Source organism: Balaenoptera borealis (assembly GCF_965194805.1).
Source record: "Balaenoptera borealis genome assembly, chromosome: 6".
Lineage (NCBI taxonomy): Eukaryota > Metazoa > Chordata > Mammalia > Artiodactyla > Balaenopteridae > Balaenoptera > Balaenoptera borealis.
The window spans coordinates 69,711,048-69,737,582 of record NC_138863.1 but is presented as its reverse complement, the minus strand read 5'-3'; the positions used below and the strand labels follow the sequence as shown (position 1 = coordinate 69,737,582).

The 26,535-nt window shown below is 34.2% G+C and overlaps 1 protein-coding gene across 1 annotated transcript in view; it reads right to left on the bottom strand.

Annotated features, from left to right (window-relative positions):
- Positions 1-26,535, bottom strand: part of KCNH7 (potassium voltage-gated channel subfamily H member 7) — a 457,888-nt gene that overhangs the window by 56,242 nt on the left and 375,111 nt on the right. The window contains exons 6-8 of the mRNA XM_082395382.1: positions 21,328-21,753; positions 8,605-9,004; positions 2,336-2,535 (exon numbers count right to left, since the gene is read on the bottom strand). Coding sequence (XP_082251508.1) covers positions 2,336-2,535; positions 8,605-9,004; positions 21,328-21,753 — 1,026 coding nt within the window. The remainder of the gene's footprint in view (positions 1-2,335; positions 2,536-8,604; positions 9,005-21,327; positions 21,754-26,535) is intronic.

The following is a 26,535-nucleotide window of genomic DNA, read 5'->3' as shown; positions in this document are numbered from 1 at the left end:
TTGTTCTTAATTAGCAAGCATCTTCCATTTGCTGAGTTTTCAGAGTTATGTTGCACTTTGATTTTTTACTCACATTGCAGTCACAAGATGAGAAATGTAGACACTGTGTACAAACAAGAAGTTCGTGCAAAGTCAAGCTCTCAAAACCACATGCAAGACTTAGTGGCACATGGTTTAGAGCTCACACACTCCAGGATCATGTGAGACAGGCATGCAGATGAGAGGAAAGAAAAGCACCTACATCATGAAAATAGAGGATGATGAAAGAGAATGACATTTTCTTTATGACAGTTATCTAATGCAAACCGTATACCTATAACCTTTACCAGAGTGAAGGAAGGGGCAGATAAGTGACTTTTTGTGGGGAAGGGGAAACTTTATATAAACATTATTAGAGGTCAAGTCGTTGTTAAAGTTAAGGATTTCTATTCTGTACTTGGCCTCTTCCAAGTTATCTTTCCCAGTTTCTTGCTTTGTATTTCCTCTGCTACATCATGCAAAAAAAATCAGAACTAACATTGGAAATCATTTAACAAGCTCTAAGCCTGACAGATAACAAGGGTGTTCTCCACAATTTACACGAGAATTAAATTGGATATAAATACCTCCTGTTCTTACCGGTGGGTGTTGTGATTCCATGTATTAAGGTGTGAAGCAGACAGGAAAGAGATAAATCTTTCATAAGTACATTGTAAATAGGCAAGTGGTATATAAACCATATTCATAGGTAATAGAGTCAAACAATGAAAGGTAAATAGTTTTCACAAAATAGACTTTATCACACAAAAAAATGGTCATGAAACTAGAGTTATATGGAGAGGGGAAATAAATAATTGTTTTACTATGATTATTGAAATAATCTGGCAGTATGGAACAACAAAATTGAGCGACATGTGTTTTGATTAAAAATTCTTGACACTGCTCCAGCCAACCCAGCATTAGAGAATCCCCAATAGTTTCTGAATGCTGATATCTTCATTAAACAATAATATGGATGGAAGTACATAAAAGTGACCAATTTGTAGGTACTTTCTTATGAGATTAAAGTGTTACCTTGGTGAGATCAATTTATCAAATGAATTTTCACAAGTAACTTTGGGATAATCAGAAATAACTCATGGGATTCAGTTATGGCTTTGTATGAAATGTGCTGATTAATTAGCTCTTCAAATTAAAAATTTTATAATGGCATGCTCTTACTTCTCCGTCAAATAAATCATGCACAGCTATGATAAACATCATATAAAAATATATCTTTCAAACTGGGCAATATTTGCAATGCTTTCTGTACCTTAACTGCTAATTTTGAATCTTTTCATTTTTTTTTAGGATATTGCTGGTCAAATAAAAAAAAGTCAATTTAAATTGCATAGGCTCACTTATGCAAAAATTGTATCATGCTGTTGACGTCGTTAAATTTTAAAGATATCATTTTATGAAGAATTTTTAGAAACAGGATCCTTACCCAGTGGAGGAGTAGCTAGATGGGAAGGTACTATAATTCTAATCTTTTTTTAATAGGTCTATGATATGCTATATAACTTATATTTATCATATAATTTATCTTTAGTAATCAATCTCTATAGCCAAATAGCTAGGTCAAAAAGATGTATGTAATTCTCCTAATAATAAAAGAAGCTCTTTGGATCAATTAATCTTATTAGTTGTATTGATTTTTGAGCACTGATAAAGGAGGGAAGGGTTATGAAAAGTGACTGTTGATGTTGAATTTGCTTAAGAGTTATGAAGGAATCCATATTTCCCCTTTGAAAGGAAAGATGCATTAAACCAGGTACAGTAAAAGGGCACATAGTTAATTGATTAAAATATAGAAAAATTGTCCTTACCAGAAACATGAAACTTCCTATTATAAAATGTTTATGGTATACTTAAGCTCCTTAACCTCTCCCACAAATCCTCAAAATGTCCTATTTTAAAAAAATATTTCTGTTTGGGGGCATTATAGTTATTATTACTTGTAATGTCTTAATGCACATGGGTCCACCTATTTTTTTGGGTGCTGGCAGCTAAACCAAGTGGTGAAAGCCCTAGTCCCAACTTAGCAATGCTCTCCCTAACCAGAAGTGGGAGCTCTAATACACACAGTTATATCAGTTTGCATCATGTTATAATGCCTTTGCCACACAGTGTAACTAGATATAGCACCATGCAATGCCATGAATTGAGAATGAAAGACTATCTCCAGGGGAGAAAATAAACATCTGAGAGAGGGAAACAAAAGCAAGGGGTTCAAAGCTGGTGAGACTGGCTTTTCCATTTTGGCTGTAGCTATAACGCCTGAGGGGCTCCAGTTTTGGAAAACAGAAATACGTACCATGTTCATGTCAATGCCATTGGTGTAAGTCCATGCATGCTGGAAATATTCTTCAAGCCGTTGCCTCAGAGGGTTGGGGATTTGGTGAAAGCGAATGAACTCTTTTACTCGCAGCATCTGCATGTGGTACCTGGCAGTTCCGGAGTATAGTCTTTGGATAATTGCTGATACGTTCCCAAAAATGCTTGCATACATTAGTGCTGGATTGGATAAAAAACAAAGTTATGGGGGAAAGACTGCACTTGGGGATATTATATCTTGTCAGAATCTCAAATACGTAGATTTTTTTATTATCTCAATCCATTTGTGAGGGTTTACCACTGGCCCTAGGGGAACAAAGAAGTCAAGTCAATACTGTTGTAAAATTTATAATTTTGGTGGTAAATCTGGAGAGGAAAAATACACAAATTCACCATGGATTCTCTATATATTCAAGTAGAAACTCAGACTGTTTACAATATCAACCTGTAACCAACCTAGACTATTGACTAGAGATAAAATGTGTTTAAAATAAACATTTCATTTCTAATGTAATAAGAAGGTATGTCATGGGGTTACCACACAGATCTGTTTTCTGGAAGTGGAGTAAAAATGATCATTTTTAAATTGTGACAACTCCACCTCAGCCTCAAACCTAACCTTGCAATATTATAAACCTACTATAAATTTTAAGATTATTCAGAAAATTTTGGATTTCCTAAGGAATAATAAATTGTTTTAAGGAACTCATAGTTTCCCTAGAGTGTTTATTTATATGTAATTTTTAATCTATTAAAATTCATTTTTACAGTATTTCTATATGAGAAACAGATATCTTTGGCTTAGACTATGAGAATATAGTTTTATTTTTTGTAGAGAAAAATAGAATACCTCTTTGTTCTTTCATCTATGGGAAGAAAAAAACTAACATTCAATACTTAGAATGCCCTTTTTAAAGCTTCCAGGGCTAAATTTTATGATTTAACATAAGCTTTTTAAGCATCTTGTCTTTCTTTTTATATTTGTACTTAGTTTCTAATAATCCTGAGAAAAATTCTATATCCTGTACAGAAAGTCACATGAGATACATGCCCTATGTCTTGACCTTTGGACAAGTGTCAGACACTTAGAAAGGAAGTAAAACACATTAAGGCACTGGAACTGCAAAGTACCAAGTAGGTGGGAAAAAAAAAACCAAAACAACCCCTTGAAGTGTTTGTTTCAACAATATCCAACCAACATATTTTTTTCCCCAACACATCTTACAAATCACTACCTATATAAAACACTTAATCATTTTTAAAGTAGATGTTGGTCAGATTCAGTCTGTGTTTTAAAATGACTTATCTTCTTGGTCATTTGTTTTCTTTTCCATCTTATTTTGTCTCTTGGTTAGCATGGTCCTTGTTTACCATAGAAGTCGCAAGTAAGAGAATGCCCCAGACAAAGAGGCAGCCCTTTATTTTTAATCTATTTAAAGGGATAAAAATTGGGGAGATCTATAGGGAGGCTGAACTGGGATTTGTGAAAGACAGTAATTCTCATTAAGGTAGAAAAGCTGTTTAGGTAGTATCTTCCACAGGGGGCGGGAAAAACAAAACCTGGGCCTAATTTGAGTAAATGCATAGTTGATTAAGAAGGGAGTTAGCAATACTGTTCTGAAATGGATTTCTATGATTCAAGGAGATTCGTGTGAGAAATATATCCTACTCTGCCTAATTTTAGTGTTGAAAATATTTATGCCTGTTGTTAGGTGTCCAAAGTACCTATCATGTTCTCAGGAAATAGTTTAGTTAGTACAGATTTTCACTTGATTTAATTAAAAGGCACATAATCAGTGCTAGTTATTTTACTTAAACCACATAATTACGCAAAGAAGAGTCAGGGAAAACATTCTTATTTTGTTTTTAATAAATGCTGTGGTTTTAACTCCATACTGCCATAAAAATGAACCAAACATTAGTTTGGATCATAAACACGTATTTCCACTCATTGACAGGATGGCAAAAATCTAGATTATAAGTACATAGTTGAATACATGAATAGCGTGTATTTTTCTAAGGAAATTCTATGCTAATGGCTTTTTAAATTATAATGAAGGCATACATTTTTTTTTTTCTATTTTTTAGGAAGCAAATGGAGCTAAAGTCTGTAAGTAAGAGAGAAGCACAAAATGATTATATTCTGTATACGTTATTTGGTTAATGGCCATCAACTGGCATAAAATATGACTCAAAAGCAAGTTGGCAGACTATATAGGCATTTCTTTCAACTCAATATTTTGTTTAGCCTTCCTTAATAGAAAATTCTTCCTTCACCAGAATGGTTTGCTTTATGCTGCAGTATTATAAAAATAAAACAGGTATAATTTAAAACGTCAGCACACCACACTCAAAATCTGAGATGCTCACCAAACTAATGAATTTAGGGTCATTGGGTAATAGCTGAAACATGCTGATAGAACAAATACACTTGCTTTTCTATCTAGTACACAAACTTAAAAAAATTTTAACTTAAAAAAATAAATTTTAGTGATGTGTAATTTAGATATAACAAAAAGAATCTGTTTTAAATGTATAGCTCAGTTAGTTGACAAATGTATACACCTCTGTTAACACAATCAAGATATAGAACATTTTCAACATCCCCAAAAGATTCCTCTGTGCCCCTTGGCTGTCTGCCCACTGGTTTCTAGGTTGACCCTAGACAACCACTGAGCTCCTTTATGTCATCACGGATTAGTTAGCATTTCTTAGAATTTCATGTAAATAGAATCATAATGTACATATTCATTTGTGTCTGACTTCTTTTTGCTCAGCATATTGTTTTTGAAATTCATTCTGTTTTGTATGTATCAGTAGTTTGTTCTTTTTTTAATTGATGAGTAGATTTGCATCACACGCCTCTACCACAGTCCATTTATCTCTTCTGTTGATGAAATCTCACTGTTTCTAGTTTTTGGCTATTATGAATAAAACTGCTATGAACATTTGTGTACAAGTCTTTGTGTGGGCATATATTTTCGTTTCCCTTTGAAACATCTAGGAATAGGACTGCTGATCTGTGTGGTAGGTTTAACTTTATAAGGGACTGCCAAACTATTTCCCAAAGATGGTGTGATTTTACATTCCCACCAGCAATATTTGAGAATATTGGTTGTTCCACAACCTTTCCAACATTTGGTATTATCCTATTTTAACCATCACAGAGTTTTAATTGCATTTCCTTGATGACTAATAACATCTTTTCATGTATTTATTGGCCATTAATATATCTTCTTTTGTGAAATGTCTGTTTAAAATCTTGCTCATTTTTAAATTGAGTTGTCTTACTATGGAGTTGTAAGAATTCTTGATATATGCTGAATAAAGGTCCTTTTTTAGATCTAAGTATTGAGAATATTTTCTTCCAGTCTATCATTTTCCTGTTCCCTTTCAAAGTGTCCTTGAAAAGTTGAAGTTACTAATTTTGATGAAATCCAAATGCCTGTATATTTTATCCAGTTTTCTGTTGTTTAAAAAAAAATTATAGGGGTATGGTAAGGTTTCAGTTACTCCATCATGGTTAAAAGCAGATATCCAATAACTTTTTGTTACATGTTATAAAAATAAGAAATTCTTCCAAGATGTTTGTCAAGCAGGTCAGAGACGAAATACATTTGCCTTTGTATACTGATTTATGTGTTTTTAAATTTAAATGTATATATTATATTTATAATATTTGAATAAAGATATAAACTTACATATTAGAACACATAGATATAAATATGTGAGCATAGCTTGTATTCCTATTTATTTAATGGCCGCTTACATTTTTCTTTATTTTTCGTCTTGAATTATGTATATGTGTATATTTTTAAAAAGAATTCTCTGGTTACTGTTCTCTGTACACATTCAGCAGCACAATTGGTGACTGTCTTTGCAAATAGACGCTTTTAAAAATGTATCTATAGGTATTTGCGTTATTTGAATTTAATTAGATGATAGCTTTAATGTTTAATTTTTAGTTTCCTTGAATTATATTGTTGTAAGAGGGATTGTACATTGCTTTGCTTTCTACAACTTGGCTTCAAATTTTTATTTTAGAATGAAGATTAGTTTTAAAGAAGCTTAGGGATAATGAGAGTTCAACTTGATAACTAGACTATATCAACTTTAACATGCAGTAGTATATATACAATATTTTACATTATATTTTGGATATTTTTAGGCTTAAATCAAGCCACTCATGTAACTGAGGCGTATGTACTTAGTATAAAAATATAACCAAATACAGAAAACCAAGTCATTTTCTAATACAGTTGGATCTAAATGGAAATATCATGTGTAGATATACACATATACATCAAATGACTAAGAAAATTTCAAGGCATGCTTATTATTGCTAAGTTTCTAGTCTTATTTTACCTTTTATGGCATGATAGCTCATGATAGAATTGTCTAGGAATATCTATAAACTTTTTCCTGTGTGACACTAAGCTTTACATAATCCCATTTTGATTAAGTTTTGTACAAGCAAGTCTATTCAAATAAAAGATATTATGTGGAATATGGATGTATCTTAGTCTACTCAATTAACAAGAGTGTTTTCTCTTTTCTTAAAAGATAGAATTCATCTGCAGGAAACAAATATTCTTCCTAAAGAATCAATAGAAATAACCTAGTGCCACTTTTAAAAAAGAAGGCAGAAAGACAGAAAGGAAGGAAAGAAGGAAGGAAGGGAGGAAGGCAGGGAGGGAGGGAGGAAGGAAGGAAGGAAAGAAGGAAGGAATAAGACAGGAATAAAGGAAGAATAAAAACTGCCAATAATTTCCTGATTTAAGGATTAGAGATTGGGTATAGAGCAAGTAAAGAACTGAGTTCTCTTTAATTTAAAATAATTCACATGATAAACAGTACTATGTATTTCACTTAATCCTCACAAGCGGTAAGGATTCCTAAGTGGTGAACGCATTAAACTTCAATGCACTTAAAAAATTCTTTCTTGCAAATTCTAAGTTTCAAGAGGCAAGTTCTGTTTTCTTTAAAAAGAGTATACATATATATATATATATTTTTTTTTTTTCTATACGGGTGTTTAAATAATTAAAAACAGACATTTTTCTTTTCTTTTTTTGTTACCAATGCCACTGAAATTGATAACCACTATAAAGTATTAACTAGCAGTTTCAATCACAGAGTGGGACTGTGTTTGTTCTGAAAGATTCAGTCTCTCTGGAATGAATTTTTCTATTTTTTCAAGTGGGTCACACTTCCATTTCCTTCTGAGTGCAATTCTACTTTTGTGTTTGTGGCAAGACTTAGTCTGAATTTGCAGAATACCTTGAGTTATTTAAATAGAATGTTATCTGCCTATACAATCTTACTAAAATAAAAACACCAAGACACATATATGAAAAGTAAATTTTAAATTCAGTGAACAATAAACTGGGTGAATCTATTTAAGTTTCATAAATGAACCTTATCTAAGCACATTTTATTAGACAATATGTTAACATTTAAAAATTAACTCTCTGGATCTACTTTCAAATTTGTATGCAATCTAAGGATAATGCTCCTTTTCAAGCTTTAAAAATCCATCATGCTTTTGTCAACTGCTGCCTGGTATCAGCAAGGTTATCTTTAGTGGTTCCACAGTGTGATTTTTAAAAAAAAATATTAATATTAAAGCATCTTTAGTTTTACACAGAATTTTTTTCTTATTCCAAAGACTATACCTTATAAATGATGCTCATATCATTACCCATTGTAGGGTAAAGGGCAGTCACTTAGGTCCTTGGCATAATGTCACAGGGAAAGGAATTTTTAGTCAATGACAGGGGGAAAATATATATATATCTGTATGTATGTGCATATGTATACATATATATATGAAAGGTTAGCTTACATTATAATTAGTGGGGTGATATTTATATATCTATATCTATAGATATGTAAATGTAAGCTAGTCTTTCCCATTCTAATCTGGCCTCAGTTTGAAACAGAAAATAACCATTAGTGATAAATTACAGACACGTTTTTACATCAGTAAACGTGAACTGCAAGTCTCCGTTCCTGAATCCCAAGATGCATGTCATTCCAGTTTTATGCTCCTGAGATCATGAAAGACCTTTGGTGTCTTCCCTTCACAGAGAGAATCAGATCTGATAGAATATAATACCCATATATTTAATCCCATTATTTCTACAACTTTCTATAACTGTTTTCTTTGCCTTATTCTGAATGTTCTAGAGATATCGATTTTCTGATATTATTTTATCCTAATAGATAACAAAAGAGAAATCTACTTACAGCCAATCAACATGACACAAATTGAAAAGATTTTCTCCGAATTGGTGTTAGGCGACACATTCCCAAATCCTACACTCGTTAAACTGCTGAAGGTAAAATAAAGTGCTGTGACGTATTTGTCTTTAATGGATGGCCCAGAACTTGAGTCACTGTCATTGTAACGTTTCCCAATTTGTTGTCCTAAGGAATCCAACCATCCGATTTTGTCAGTCAGGTAGGGCCTTTCTACGTTCCCAATCGCATACCAAATGCAAGCCAGCCAGTGAGCAATCAGGGCAAATATGCACATTAAGAGCATTAGAACAGCAGCCCCATATTCTGAATATCGATCAAGTTTTCGGGCCACTCTCACAAGACGAAGGAGTCGAGCTGTCTTCAAAAGACCAATTAATGTTGTTGTCTGTGGAAATAAATGTGCATGGTCAGAAACAGTTGGTAAACAATTCAGTGTATGTTCCTGTGAAGCAAAGTAAGTAGAAACAGGTTACAACAATATGGTAGCACTGAAGATGACTATGTACCTGAATTAAGTATTAAGGTTAGTTGTGTTTTTTTTTAATTTTACACCTGCTTTGGAAAGTACTTTGAAAGTCTGTAGTACATTAATTCAGAATCTTGGCATGTAAAACTTATGGGACAGAGACTCTATCTGCTTGGTTTCATGCTCTAACCACATGCCTGGCACATAATGAATACTCAGTAAATCATTCATTCACCGACAAACATTCCAGAGTGTTATTGGTGGGCCTACCAAGGTCCACACACGGGGATTATAGTATTGAACAAACAGACATGGTTACTTTTATAATAGAAAAAGACATTTATTTACTAGACAAAGTGTCTTATGAAGTGAAACAAGGGCTACTGTCTGTTGGGGAGAGATACATATTTTTAAAATAAACAAATAATAAGATCATTTCAGAGAGTGAAAAGTGTGATGATGATAGTAAAACAGAGTGATATGCTAGAGGATGTTCAGGGGCTTGCGTTGGGATGGGGACCACTTTAGAAAGGAAGACCAAAGAGAATCCTGCTGAGGGGCTGACATTAGAGTTTAGAAGTGTTTGAATAATGAGAAGGAGACAGTCAAGAAGGCAACTGGGAAACTTATTGGATGACTGAATGCATGCATGAAGTACTATATTTAAATTCATTTTTTCTTCCTAAATGTGTTGAATTGATAAATTGTTTCTTGATATCCCAATGATATTATGTGTTTTGCTTTGGGGTATGATATGTGTAACTAATTGCACGATTATTACTGACCAGGTGTCTAGTGATAGGACACTTCTATATAATAACAAGATACTTAACTGGTTGTTTGGATTTGAAATCTGATAAGTACAAATTACAAGTTCATTTCTTGGGTTTCCTAAACAAGGTCAACTATAAGTACTATATAATTCACAGGGCATATAATTATTCCATAGTTACATGGTGTTTACCAATCAATTATTGAGTCATTTTATGTGTTTATTGTTGGTGTTTATTTCTCAAAGTACATCCATCTGTGTTAAGGACACATATTTTAATTAAAGAAATAGCATGTGGTATAACTATCACCCTATAACTTCATATTGACTTGATGGAAAAAGAGCTCTAAATATCAAGAAAATATTTTCATTAACATTCTATAATAAGTGTTACAGTTTTTTTTCTTGTGCCAGAGTGGTCACAAGGGAAGGGAAGATTTCTCAGTCTCCCCTGACTTCTTTTCAGTTAGTATTCGAATCCTCTAGAGATGAGAGGAGCTTGTACAGTTGAGATGTCCTTACCACAATTGGATTCTGGTCTTTGCTCATTTAGGGATGGGTGGAGAGGTGAGTCTTCCCTGTTTCCAAAGCTGAGTTATTATTTTTCAGGGTGCAATAAGGGAAACAGTGTTTTCTTCATCACAAATTTAAAATTATATCTCTTCAAAGAATGAATGGTGAGTTTAAGTGAGTATGAGGTGTTTTCCTGGGAGAGATGTCAACTTTCCACTATTTGTATTGTCAGTGTTTCAGCTTAGCAGTTATGAGTTAGAACTTCAGAACAAACTTAGGTCTGAAATTCTGCTTCCATACCAGTGTGTCACCTTGGACAAGTTATTTACTTAATCTCTAAGGGTCAATTTCTTCATCTGTAAATGGGCATAATAATAAATCCTTCTAGGGTTGTAGGTAATACCCAGTAAATTTTAGCTGTGTTTTTATTTGAATATCCCATACACTTTCGCTTCCATCACTAAGCAGGAACTTTATAATGTAAAATGGGTTGACAGAGCAACATATTTTCCAAACGTGTTACTTTGATATCTGGAATTTCAAATGGAGGCTTTTGGACACTGGTCATTCAGCTCCCTATGGAAATTGCAGGGATTTTTAAAGACAAGAACGTCATCTGGATTCATTGACTACTCAGACTCTGGTAACAGAAATCACCCCGGTTCAACATAACTCCATTTCTACATTTCATAGCTTAAGTTTGCATGTTTATTTTTCCTCCTAGCTTTGTTATCTATTTACTTGTGTTGAGAAATCAGAAATATTTGAGGGTTATTATTATTTGATTTATTATCAAAACTGCCTTTCGTTGGAACAATATTTCTGAACCTCAAAATAAATCACATATAATGACATTTCTATAGGTATTTGGTTAACGAAGAGAAATGCTTCAAAACAAATGAGCTGCTTTAATAACATATTGTGATAAAAAGTACTAATGACTCTTCTGGCTGCAAAGATGGTAGAGTAAAATGACGTTATGAAAAGAAAAGGAATCAAATCTGCTGTATATGCCACTTCCTTTCTTTTTGCCTTCCCCCCAAAGAAACCTCTGGTGTTTCTTCTAGAGTTATGTCAGAATGAGGTGAAACCTAGATGACAGTAAGTTAAGATAAATAAATATAATATATAATAACACACAAATGACCTCTTTTCTGGACCAAAAAAGTTTAAGAAATAAGGTACATGTTGAAGTCTCAAGCCAGCTGACACAAAATAACTGCAGAAGGAGGGGGAGACGGAAAGGAAAAAGGAGAGGGAGAGTGTAAGGGTCGGTGGGGAGAGGTTACTTTCAGCTGCATCGTAAGGATGAATGAATATTGACCTCAACAGTCAAAGCCATTCTCTTGTGATTCTGTAACATGTACCCAAGCATAACTACATATGCTAGTTTGACAATGTAACAAATGACTTGGGCTTTTTTCTGTTGTTATCAAGACGCTGCTAACATGCCTGGGCATTCTTCCTTAGCTACAGTTGGGTACAGCACATCTTGTAGATGACACTTAGGCTTGCAATAGCTCTTTTCTTCTTCTTCTTTAAATGTCTCTTTAAAGATTTAAGGCATTTTGCCCCAGATTACACAATAGAGAGAAGTGATTGCACCAAAATCTCAGAAAAAGTGGACTAAAATATGATCCATCTCCTCTTTCAGATTTGTTGGAGACTGTTAGTCTCCATAGTTTAGTTCAACGAGCTACTATCTTTGTATTATCTGCAAGTCAAAAATGGGACCAACAACTACCTTATAATTGTAGTTGTTGGCTGATTAGAATATTTTCAGAATGCATGGTTATCTCACAGTATATCTAATTTCATGTAATATCCAGACATATGAAAATCTACCTTCATTTTTTTTTCATTTTTTGAAAATAGAAATAAAACTATCCTTAAACTAATGACAACAACTTTTAAATTGTAGAGGTAAAGAAGTTTCTCTTAGGTGGTATTTCTTGAACTTTTCACTGGTAGACAAATATGGTCTTTATTGTTACTTTTGGTAGAGACTGAAAAGGCATAAAAGCTCACTGGAGGTAAGTGTAATCATTATTATGAAAGATAAAGACATCATGATAATAAATAAGATCTAGAAAACAGTTAACTATTTTACACTAGATTGAAACAAGGTCAATTGTTTTCCAGTCCTGCCCATGAATATATAGCAAAGGAGATAATAATAAACTCTAATAAGTCAACTCTCCACCTCATCAGTGCCCATGCCATCTCAAAATTCAACTCCTTCACTGTGATTGAATGACATTTCAAACTCTTTTTGCCTGAATGCCACAGTAAAGAAGGCCTACTTAAGACTTTCATTTTGTCAGAATTTTCAAAAAATGTAAAATGATTCTTCCTCTGGAAATTTATTAATTATTCAAATTTCTGAGTAGCTGATGAATATCATCGAATTTCAATTTTTAAAAAATGTACCCACATCCATAGTTCATTAAAGCCCTAGGTACTTTTTTTTATATTGAGGTAAAAGTTAGTTTCCTTTATTAAGTATGACTTTCTTAACTGAACTTTATATTAAAAATACATACTCTAAACAACTACAGTTTTGTCAGTATGTTAGATACTAGACCCAGACTCAAGAAAACTATGTGATTTTTTTTTTTTACTAGACAATTCATAATAGTTCAGGCATTCTCTCTTAATGCAAGTTGAATTCTTTTTGAAGAGCTGAAATTAGAATAGGTGATTTCTTATCAGTATTAAACAACTCTCTACTTAAGAATAAGTTTGGTTACAGTTAAACTGAGAAAGCATCATCAATAAGAGAAAATCTCATGCTCAAGAATTTTTCAAAGTAATTTTGAAAAATAATTCTTTCTTTTTAGTAAGCATTTTCAAAAATCTTACATTTAAAATACTTTATTTCAGAGGTATACTCTCTAAAATCTTTGCCTATAGTAAGTGGATAGAATTATTCTTTTATAAATGAGGAAATATAAGTATGTGATCTTTGGTTTTGCCTACAGGTTGTTAGGATGAATTGTCATTGAAACTTTCTATGTAATCCATCATTCTGTCCTCTTTGTCAAGTAATATTGGTACAAATGGGGAAAAGGGAACACTTAGTGAGTAATACATTTCATAACTCCACACTCATGTTTTATTTTAGATTTCATTTCTATTCCCTCTAAGTTCTGGTACTTGTATTCATCATTCAATAAACTGCCCAATAAAACTCAATAATATTGAAACTAGTTTCTATTTGTTTTGTTCAGCTTGAGTCACACTATTTCAATATTTCTAGAACACATTCACTACTACAATCAAAGAGCTACATTTTGAGTGTGTAAAAAACCTTGCGGGGGGGACACGTAGCTTAGCCTTTCTTAACCCATAGCAAACCTCACAAATTCCTCCACAAATGGGCTTTTAAAAAGAAGATTTTAGGGACTTCCCTGGTGGTCCAGTGGTTAAGAATCCACCTTCTAATGCAGGGACGTGGGTTTGATCCCTGGTAGGGGAACTAAGATCCCACATGCCACGGGGCAACTAAGCCCGCGCGCCACAACTACTGAGCCCATGAGCTCTAGAGCCCGCGTGCCACAACAAAAAGATCCTGCATGCCGCGACAAAGACCTAAGGCCTGATGCAGCCAAATAAATAAATAAATAAATATTTAAAAAATAATAAATAAAAAGATTTTACAACCTCCATTACTTAATAGCTTTAACTGTCGAGACACTTTTATTTTTATTTTGTTTTGTAATTAACATTCTATTTTGCTGCAATTTGACCTCACTTTCTCTTTAGTTATAGTAATATGGAAAACTGGTTATCAAATGATTCCAAATAGTATTAGGCAAATGTTACAGTAAATAAACAATTATGAATGTTATGTTATGTTTTTAAAATTGGAATTTGACTTGTTCTGGAAACATTTAACCAAAAATCGTATCTCATGCCATCTTTAGCAAATTTTATCAGTGGATCACATGTAAATAAATAATGGATAAGTGATGAACTTAATGCAAAATTTTTTGATGGAATACACTTATATTTCCTTAGCTCAAAAATTATTCCATTGTGGATCCTGTGTGTCTTACTTGTCATGGCACAGATTTTTGGAGACATGACCAGTAGCCTCAAATACAAGCCAATGGAAACTTCTGCCTTAATTCCCAAGAACTATCTAATAAGAGACTTTATGTGTAGACACATATATGCATGCAGGTCTTCAAAATGTTGTCATTTAACTTTGAACATGAGTATGTCTAATGTTTTAGAAATTCATTTCCAACAAACTAATGACAACTATTGTAGAGATTAGGTTCGGAAAGAATGCTGACAAGATGATCAGAGTTTCTATACAGAGGCCTGCTACATTTTTCCTTGTATCCATTCCATGATTCATCTATCAGACTAATGAAGCAAACATATCAATGTGAGCTGAAACTCCTCTTTTCTATTAGAACTTTCTGTCAAAGGCCTTGCCTGCATTCAGAATCCATGAAAAATAACAGTGAAGTGTGAAAGGAGAGAGGTCAACAAAGCAAGTAATTAATCAAAAGAATACTATTGGGGCTTCCCTGGTGGCGCAGTGGTTGGGAGTCCGCCTGCCAATGCAGGAGACACGGGTTCGTGCCCCGGTCCGGGAGGATCCCACATGCCGCGCAGCGGCTGGGCCCCTGAGCCACAGCTGCTGAGCCTGTGCTCCGCAACGGGAGAGGCCGCGGCGGTGAGAGGCCCACGCACTGCGATGAAGAGTGGCCCCCGCTTGCCACAACTGGAGAAAGCCCTCGCACAGAAACGAAGACCCAACACAGCCAAAAATAAATAAATAAATAAATAAATTCAAAAAAAAAAAAAAAAAGAATACTAGTAATTTTCAGGGGAGGAAGAGTTTAATGAAGCATGTAACTAAACAGGAAGCTCTAGATTCTAACTACTAATATCTCTGAAAGTAAAATTTGCCACAGAGAAGCAAACTGTGGAAAAATTTGAGGCAGATAATGAAAAGTTGACTTTCTGGAGACTGAACCAATAATAGTGTTCCTTTGCATCAATGATATTGAGGTAATTTGCTATGGATGGCATGATGTTTGATGATGCAAAAATTAAGAAATAGAGAATCTTTTCCTTGGTCTGTCCAGATGGCATTAGCATCAGGAAGATATTAGTATTAATGACATAGGCAAGCCCAGTTACTGCCACTATTCATTTTCATTGACAACAGGTCTTGTGGTATTTGTATACTATATGGTATACAGCACAGCTATATCAATAAACATTTGTAGTTATCACAGTCACAGTGCTTCTAGGTATCTAAATATTAATATATGCATATAAACATATCTATCTGTATAAATGCATGTATACACATATATATCAATACATTTATAAGCACACACATATCTATGCAACCCTTTATTAAAATGCAAATATAAAGAAAACTAACAATATCCCATTTAATATTGAATTTATTGTTTAAATATGGACTTTCTCGTTATCAGTAGGTACAAGCATCTGATAACTTCATTATATCTTTTTATGCAGACATGCCTGAAGCATTTACATATTCTACTAGGTATTTTATTATGAACATTTCTTTTGTTTTTCCTTTATATTAAGGGTGAGCATTATATATTATATTTGTCAAATTATGTATGTAAGAAAGCTATATTATCTATGACTTTTATTTAACAATAGTAGAAAGGGGCATTATAAAATATTTGTTATGTTAGTTCTGATAGGGCTGGAAACCAACACTTTATAGCTCCATGCCTCTAATGGGCATGACCTTTCTACCCTTTCTACCTGGAAAAGTTCCACTGGTAATCAGAAACTTCCCCTTCCATGCTCACATGTCCCCTTGAATATAGTACTATTAAAGCTGTTATCAGATAGTATTCTATCTGCTCATCCGCTGCTCTCCCAGTCTAGGATGCAAGCTCTCAGGCAGTGGGGTCCTCGTCTCATTCTTTTCTATAAACTCAGAGTCTAGTACATTGGCACTCAGGAGTTTCCCAATAAATGCTAATTGAATGAATGAACCTAGTTGAGAAGGCAGTTACCATAACCTTTTCTGGAAATGGCAAAATGAATTAGGTCAATTCCTGTTAAAATTTACTTGAAACTCTAATCAGTAAAGCAGATAAAATCAAGCTACTCTTTGTATAGTGGAGATGGATGGTTCCGAGTCTTATCAGCCTGTCAAACTTTGAGGGCCTCTGAGACTCTCGGGCACCTCCATGAAACCCCAGTTTGAAAAACCCTGACCTAGATTACCCCTCATCAAGAGTGACCTCTAGCTTAATGATTTTAGAATTTGTCACTTAATTTTGGGGCCAAAATCCAAAGAGGTTTTATTTTTTCATATTCATATGATGAAACTTCCCAAATTAGTCCATTTGAATGTAAGATCTCTTTTCTCTGGAAGCATTTCTTTTCTGTTTTTCTCAGAAACAAAAATGAATGCTGAATATTTTTTATACTCTTGTAATATGGTATATTATACACTTTTGGGGAAATTTTATTCTGAAATATCATTATATCCTGAAAATCCTGATTATAGTTATATAATATGGTTTGTATGTAAAAGGGGTATCTTCACCTAGAAAAATGGTACAGATGAGCTGGTTTTCAGGGCAGAAGTTGAGACACAGATGTAGAGAACAGACATATGGACACCAAGGGGGGAAAACTGCAGTGGGGTGGGGATGGTGGTGTGCTGAATTGGGCGATTGGGATTGACATGTATACACTGATGTGTATAAAATTGATGACTAATAAGAACCTGCAGTATAAAAAAACAAACAAACAAAACAACTAATACTAAACTTTCATTGGGTTATTTGTATGGCAATATGTTAATATAAATGTTTCAGACATTACATGAAATTTCTAAAAATCTTATATGTTCTGGTATAATGTTATAAGTCATAATCCTAGTTATTACTTTAAAATGTATATCTCAAAAATAACTAAAAAAAAAGAAAAAAGAAAAAAGTGTGAGTACAATATACTTCTTGAAATTTTCTTCTTAAAAAAAAAAAAAAAGGGGGTATCTTCAATGTCACTCTTGAAAAATGTATGAAGTACTCCAATCCATCACTGGTCTTTTTACCCTTCATAGTTGATTCTTTTTTTTGTTTGTTTGTTATCCATGGGTACTTTTTTTATTAGGGAAGAAATTAACCATTCACACTAGAGGCTACAGAAGGAAATTAGCTTAATTTTGCAGTTCTAGAACAACCTTCACAATAAGGGATTCTGAAGTTTTCACAGAGTGCGGGGGGTGGGGGGGGAAGGAGAGAGAGAAAATCATTTAGAACAGTGTTTCCCAAATTTGGCTACTTTTGCAGACATATTCTTGGGGGAGGGGGAGACAAGTTTTCTATGATAACATGTAAAATTTTATGTTTTACTTTTGTTTATAATCTAAACAAATTAATATACATTTGCTAAGGATCCCTGGACAACCATCTTACATAACAGAGTGTTGCTATGTGATCGCAGCATCTGCTCTTGTACCTCTGATCCCTGCGGCACCAAGTGAGGACCTCACTTGTGTGACGTCTCTCAAATTGGGTGCTCAGAGCCTTCGCGGAATTGAACATTTCCTGTGAGATCTGTGAGTTGTCAAGTTTCAGAACACTGTTAAAGTAGGATGGGGTGGGGTCGGGATGGTGGCTAGGGAGACACCCTTTGACAATACACATTCAAAATACCTATTGATTTCATAATGCAAATTGTATAAAGTTAAACTCAACAAAATAAGTTTCAGACAGTAGCAGAAAGCCAACTATAGATTCATCCTAGGGCGCCTGTGATACACTTGGTTGAGAAACACTGATGTAGAGGTAGAAGAGTCCCAGTACATGGAGAACAGTTGGTAAGAAATGTGTGCCAAAGAAAAGGAACATCTTTTGGGTCAGTGAGTGAATCCTAAGCCATAATTTGTCATGGTCTTTTGGAGCCCTAAGGGCCAATCCACAAGAAACCCAAGACATCCATCAAACTTCTCAGGCCAGTCATTTTGGACAGATTGGTCCACTTTTAATACTGAGTCAAAAGAAGAAAAAGCTGTTTTTGCCCCCCAACCTGCCCCCCTCCCCCTTTATCTGGGTTAACATATTTCAGGATTTTAAGTAAACAGTTGCTGTAGTTGGGTAAAGGTAGCCCCAGGTCCATCCACCAGGAAGTTTCATAGCTGATTCTTTAATGCTCCTTCCAGACCCACCCCTCCACTTGCTATCCTTGATGCAGACCTACTTCCCCCCACCACATACCCCAAATTCCTGTGCTTTGCAAGACAATAACTGTCCTCAAAACATTTCCTTTCTGTCTCTTTCTTCAGGATTCCTAGCTGCAACTAGCTAATACAATAACTACTATACGATAATGTCTATCAATAAATCTCCATAAATCTACTCAGTAAATCTTTGTTGAATAATTTAGATATTAATGGATTAATGTGGTAACATGTACGTTTTTAAAGGAAGACTTCATTAAGAAACAGGGACTTTAATCCAAAGGAATGGGAAGGAGAAAAGAAGTAATCTTTGGTAAGCAAGTACTACCTACCTGCTACTGGTCTAGTTTCTTCATATATGCTGCTTTATTTTTAGAAATCACAAGAACCTACCCTCACCATTTTACAGAAAAGAAATAAAGTCCTAAATGAATTAAATATCTAGCTTAAATACAGCAAGTAAGAGGCACAAAGGCGAATCAAACCCAGGTCTGTCTGACTCCAAAGCCAGGATCCTTCCCATATCATATCACATTTCAAAAGAGAGAGGAGCAGCTTTGGAAACAGGGAGGAATCCGGGAAATTATACATATCAGAGTGAAGAACTGGAATTGCTTTACTTGAGGCAAACTTCATCTTTTCCTTTATGCTACATGAGAAAGGTGATCCAGACACCATTTTTCCCCAAGACTATTTCATCCTATATTAATGTGAATCACATAAATTTTCTCTTGTTTCAGCTCACTTGAAGTTCTGTCTGAAACAGTGATTACTTGAATTACATATTTTAATAAACTTTTATTTTCAAGTGATGATATAGTAACTGAAATTAAACTGATCAAGTGCTGCATCTTAGAATAATTAGCATATTCTAATATTCACTTGTTTGATTGTTATTGATTAAATATCATTGGTAAATCAACTTCCCCTAACAATCTTGTTTGCCTATTTATTGTTTACCCATTCTTTCATTTCATTAAGCTGAAATTTAATTTGCTGTTGGTGTATATATTTTAAAATTTGAAAGTGAGGTTTTACTCTATTTATCAAGAAGAACTTATTTGGTGTAATTACATGGATTCACCCATTGTAAGAAACTCATAAAGATAAATATTGATAAAGAAGTATTTCACTTTCTTGCCTTTTAATTAAAAACCAAAGTTAGGAATATCTAACATTAAGAGTTCAACTAGTTTAACAGCAGCTGATTTTTTTTGAGTATTTTGCTAGAGTTTTACATATATTATCTCATTAGAGTCTCAAATTAAGAAAAAAAAACTTAAGCAGGGAAAGTAATATTATCATCCTTATAGATAAGGAAAGTCAAGTTTGAGACTTTGTCTAAGGTCTGTAGAATCCAGGAAGAATATATTGTTCCATTACCCTGCTCTTAATTCATCCACAGTTTGATGGGCATGTTCTGTGGGAGAGAATTTACTTCTAAACCTATTGTTTCCCTTGGCTGAGGGGGATTCTCTTGTCCTCAAGTGCTAATTGGTCAGGGAGCAACCATCTGCAGAGGGCATTTATGATATTTGATCTCCTCTTGAAAAAAAACCCAAAATGATGGTGAGGCACTGACTGATTCTTAGGTAGAAAAGGATGCTGAATTTTAGTTTTTTTTTTTTTTGGCCACGCTGCGTGGTTTGTGGGATCTCAGTTCCTGACCAAGGATTGAACCCAGGACCAGGGCAATGAAAGCACAGAGTCTTAACCACTGGACCACCAGGGAATTCCTGACCCTGAATTTTAAAAATTCAACACACCCAGGTTATCTTTCTCAATCTAATCCCTTAGATCTACTTTCACACCTTCTGTAAAACTTTGTTATAGAATCCAGGAAATTTATTTACAAAAAATTAGTGCAATAAATTGGAGGAGATTTTAGGAGAACGTAAATTGTTTTAGATCAAAGAACCCCTTGAGAAGAATCTGATTAAAAATATGGACTTTCTATCCAGAAAATGCACATCCACTTGTCAGATTTCCTTAAAATTTCCAACTTTAGGGGACTTTCCTGGTGGTCCAGTGGTTAAGACTCTGCGCTCCCAATGCAGGGGGCCCAGGTTCAATCCCTGGTCAGGGAACTAGATCCCACACACCGCAACTTAGAGTTCACATGCCACAACTAAGATCCCGTGTGTGGCAACGAAGATCCCTCATGCTGCAACTAAGACCCGGCACAGCCAAATAAATAAGTAAATATTTAAAATAAAAAATAATAGGGTGAAATAATACTTTTAAGAAATTTCCAACTTTATAAGATAGTGGGGACACAAGAAGTATTTTCCAACCTAGGTATTATTTAAGAGAGAGTTTTGAATAAAACATTTCAGAAGATGCCTCTTACACATAATTTGAACATAAAACAAGTCCCTGCTCTTGCAAACCACAATTAGGAGTTAAGAAAGAAAGAGGAATCTTCACCTTTGATAGTTTTATATCCATAAAGTTAATATGTAGAAATTATACATTCTAGGAATGTGCTATGTGGTATGAAACACTTGTCTCAAAGTTTAATTTGTTGTTTAAAAGATAAATAGTCTTTACTATTTCTTAGCAAAAATAGAATTGTGAATTATATGCAATGGCAAAAATGTTCCATTTCATTTTATAGCATTTCCAATTGAAAATGAATTTTATCTGTGTGATATAGAAAGTTTGTAAAGCAACCGCTTCTTTTGCAGTTAAAATAGCTTCACTTTTATAACTTCAATCTTTCAGAAAATAAGATTCTTAAGCAGCTCTTACCTCATCAGAACCAGATCCAAAAATCAGCAAGTCAAAAGGAATTGCTGCTACCATGTCAATCAGGAACCAGCCTTTGAAGTAGTGTATTGCTATTTTGGCTGGATCACTTACCACTTCTTCATTTTGATTTACATATGTTGTTCTGAAGTTTATTAGAATATCTATGATAAACATAATATCCACAATCAAGTCTACCACATTCAAAGGGCTACAGGAATAGCCACATTCTCGTCTTTTCTGTTCTTCTCTGTCATTGAGGAGAAAGGCTGCAGAGTAGGGAGTGAATATAGCAGTGTATATGACCAACAGCAGAATAAGCCAATCCCAGACGGCCTTGAAAGGACTGTAGTGCAATATTGTAAACTTGTTGATGCGTGGTGTCTGCAGTTTATATTCTGGTAGGACGTCTGCTCCTAAAGAGAGAACCTGAATACAGAAAAGAGAATCATACACTACATAAAAATGTGATTATTTAATCTCCAAATCTATAAAAATATTAAGGTAATTATACAGCAAAATCTTCTAGAAAAAATCATGGAATTGTGAAGTATGTACATTTAAAGGAACCCATATAAGCCCCTACCATCCAGTATGTTTGACCCCAGAAAACCTCATTGGTATTTCTTGATAAATATAATTTTCACTAAAAAATAGTGAATATTGTCACTGAGATACTAAGGAATGGGTTACTGGTTCCTTTGGAACATACTACTACTCAGAAATAAAAATACATAGCAGTTTTTAGAAAATCATAAAATCAGTTTAATACATGAAAAATTGTTTTCAAACCTAAGAAAGGATTGGCTGTAATGATTAGAAACAGTCTACTTGGATCCATGGTCATATTTAATTTACATATATATAATTTATAATTAAACTTTGATAAATTAAACTCAACTCATTCAAATCTTTAATTAAAATTTCCCACCTGCAAATCTGTTTTTAACATTAGAAAACAAGGGACATGAGATTAAAATAAACACAAAGGAGTCTTTTTCCTAAAAGGTTGAAGGAGTATTTTATATTCTGGGACAAATATACTTTCACCTGAACTCCTTCATCACATTTAAAGAACCATGTGGAAAGAATGGTGCAAGGAGATATTCAGAATATTGATCTGGAGAGGCTGCAAGATTCTTAGCCACCAAGGGGTACTTAAACTCTAAGATTTATTCTACTTAATAAAGCATTGGGTAGACTAAAATAATTCACCTTTTAGAGTCTTAGTTTATCTGAAAAAATAAGAGCTAAACTTGAATTGTGACACTACCCAGTAGAAAATTTCCATGTAGATTTTAACTTGATTATAATAATAAATTATCACAGCAAATTTCAATTTTAAGTCTCATTTTCATCGTCATATACCATACGTTTTTTCACATATGAGTTACCGTTCTTATCTTAAAAAGAACTTGAGAAGTTAAATAACCCCAAATGAAGTAAAACATGACTTTTAAATATAACCTTAGTTCAGTTAAAATAGACCAAGCTGTTTTTAGATAACAGCTAAACTGATTTAACTAGCTTGAAAAACATAATAAAGAATTGAGAGTAAAGCCCAGAGTAAATTTGAACTACAATTATATGGTGGAAAAGGAATATTATTTTAAGTTGTGAGAAATGACAGGAATTATTAGTCAAAGAGAACTCTGAAAAATAAGTGACTTCACTGTTTATGAAATACTAAAAATCCTTAGAATCCAAGATCTATATCTATATCTGTATCTATATCTATATCTAATTCCCAATATCCAAATAAGAATAATGTTTGGATAATCTATCAACTGATAAGTGCAGACTGATAGAACTCTATCCTGTTATGCTTAATATAGAAACCAGTGTATGATATTTTGGTTTGGAAGGAATGGATCATCTTATAAGATGTCATTATGTAATGTTCCTTTCTCAAAAACCGGGGACTACTCAGTATGTAGAAAGTAAAATCTGAAACCTTATTTTTGCTCTCAAAGTCATCTAAAATATGGACCCGTTCTATCTTTCAGTTCCTTCTCCTATTCTCTATGCACTCAGTGTACTCTGGCAACATGACTAAATTTTTGAGATCTTCCCAAATCCCTGAAGTCACAAATTTCTCTCATTAAAAAAAAAAGAGTATATAATCATCCAAAGAGAACAAAAAAATTTATTTCTAAATATGGGGATATTGTCTGAGCTTGCTTCCTGATTAAGTCTCATACTTCTGATACCTATCTCCCAGATGGGACTATTTGAATACTTGTTTTAGCAGAAGTATAAGTTAGAATACATCCAGCACCTTGGAGTTACCCTTGAGAAGTAAAAACTGTGGGTGGAACTATTTCCATCCCACATATGCAAACATTCATTTAACAGTTAGAAGACTGTTGTGCTAAGAGTGGAGACTGAAAAACTGGGAAGACACTGTCCCTGAAATCACAGAGTTTATTGTCTATTGGTAGAGGGATGAGGAAAAAAATGAGAGCCTTGCTGAGGTTCACTCAGCTCCTGGGGTTGGTGGTAGCCCTGCGGGGTGTCATCATAGGGGACTTTTAGGGGAAGATGGCACTTGAACTGAGACTTCGAGTAGGAAGTGGTAGGAGATGATGAAGTTGGAATGGGAAGGCCATTACAGGCAGAGGAAACAGAATGAACAAAGGTGGGGATGCATAAAACAATGCGTTGTGTGTTCAGGAATTATAAGCTGCCTTATATTGCTGATGGATTAAATGCAAGGGAGTGGTGGTGAAGGATGGCAGCAAAAGACCTAATGTGACATGATAGGGACCTCAGGCTTTCTCCTTTAGGTTAGCGTTGCTCACGTTTGAATAAAATACAGACTCCTTTTGAAGGGAAAGATACTTAAGGCAGAACTCCAATGATGATTATATTATTCTTATATATAGTGTTAGGTAAATATGCACAAAAATAAAACTAGGTTGAAACTTTTCAAGCTTACACCTCTTACTATGACTCTTGTGGGTTGAATTGTGGACCCCAAAGATATGTTGAGGTCCTAATCCCTGTGAATGTGACCTTATTTGGAAATAGCACCTTTGTAGCTGTAATCAAATAAAAATGAGGTTCTAGTGGCTTAGGGTGGGCCCTGATGCAATAACTGGAGTCCTTATAAAAAAAGGGAAATTTGGATACAGAGACACGAAGACACACAGGGAGAATGCCACAAAGACAAACAGGGAGAATGAAGGCAGATACAGATGCAAGCCAAGGAACACCAAGGATTGCTGGCAGCCCCCAGAACCTAGAAGAGAAGCACGAAACAAATTCTCCCCCAGAAACTCCAGAAGGAACCAACCTTGCCAATACCATGACTTTGGACTCCTGGGCTCCAGAATTGTGAGAGAATAAGTTTTCACTGTTTTAAGCCACCCATTTTGTGATTTTGTTACGGTAGCCCTAGTGAGCTAATACAAGGACAAATAATGAAAACAAATGATTTACAAAAATATTTACAAAACCAGTGAATTCATACTACCATCACTAATTCAATATTTGACATATCTGTAGGACAAAAATGGTTGAACTTTGGCTATTATGTGTGGTTTGATCTAATAGGTAAGATAATTTTCTCTCTTCTAACCTCAATGCTTTTTTTTGCAAAAAGTATGTAGTCAAAATAGAATTACAAACTTCAAAGATTTTATTGCTGTATTAGGATAATCTAATCTAATCTTTAATGTAAATTATGCTCCTACTAGGCTTCGAAAGCCCATTTAAGTGGTGCTACTTGATACTCTAAAAGTTTTTTATTTACTTGGAGTTGACTTTAACTTTGAGGCATTATTGAATTCTATATTAAGTAATTAATCAAATTATCTCTGGAACTGGGATCAGAAATGTAGTTCATTTGTTAAATTCCAATATACCTATCGATACTGAACCACTGAAATTTGGTACATACAACAATGGAGTGTGTTTTGACAATGCATTTTTAGTAACTGGTATGGTAACAAACCTTATGATATAGGTTCTTAAGCTTCTTCATGGCTATACCTGTGTTATATGATCACTCAATTCTGTCACGAATTTTATTAGCCAAATGACTTCAAAAACTTATTTATACAGCATGCTTTGGTATTATGAAGTCTCGTAAATCCACATGCCATCATAGGCACTGAAATCAGGTAGATGGCAGTACTCTGTTATTAAGTGATTATCTTATTGATTCAGAAGAGTATTGTACTGTTTTAGGTTTTACCAAGAGAGATGAATTTTTAAGATTTTCCAGGAGCACTCATGGACATTTGAGAATATTCCTTTCTGTGGTTGTTGGTTTGAGAATTGTTAAAGTTTACTAGGCAAGGAGGTTGAGGTGGCCAAGTTTAGTTGCAAATAAATGCATCTGGCAGTGGAATGGAGGAGAAAGCAACGAGGGGTAGGACCAGAGGCTTAGAGATCTCTTAAGACTTTGGTACTAAGAAACATAGGTAAATGAGGAGAGATCAGGAAATCCTGTACTAGGAACCAGGTGGCAGAGACAGAGAGGAAGGACACATTTCAGAAATAAATTCATCTCCGGGTGTAAGAATGAGGAGTGGAGAAACATTTGTTTCTTTATGGTTCCAATAATGAGTCTTATTAGAGACAATCATGGTAATTACAATCTTTGAAGGCTCAACCAGATTTGGAATAAGGGAAAGAGCCCTAAATTTTAAATTTGAAGAGCTGGGTTTAAATTCTGGATACAATTTTTCTGGTAAATCATTGAATCTCTTCGGATCTTTTTCTTATCATCTGTGTGATGGGGACAGTCATCTTTGCTCAAATAACCTATCCATACAGAGCTACCATATCACATCAGATACTTTCTATAAAAGTAGCCGATAAAATGGGAAATATTGACATAAAGCAATTTCAGTATTTTTTAGTGTTCTTGAGTTACTTGTTTAAATCTTGAATCTAATGAACCAAATATAACCAAAATATATATGAACCAATTGGAGAAATTTGAACACTGCCTGGATGTTGATAACATTAAGGTATTGTTTCAGTTATCTTCTCCTTAGAATAAACTAAGCTAACACGTAGTGGCTTAAAACAATAGTTATTTTATTATTCATGATTATATGGATGAAAAGTTTAGGCAGGGCTTGGCTGGGCCATTCTTCTGTTCCACACAGTGTCAATTGGGGTCTCTCAGTCATAATTAGTTGGTGGCTGAGCTTGTGTGGAGAATCCAGGAAGGATTCTCTCACATATCCAGTACCTTGG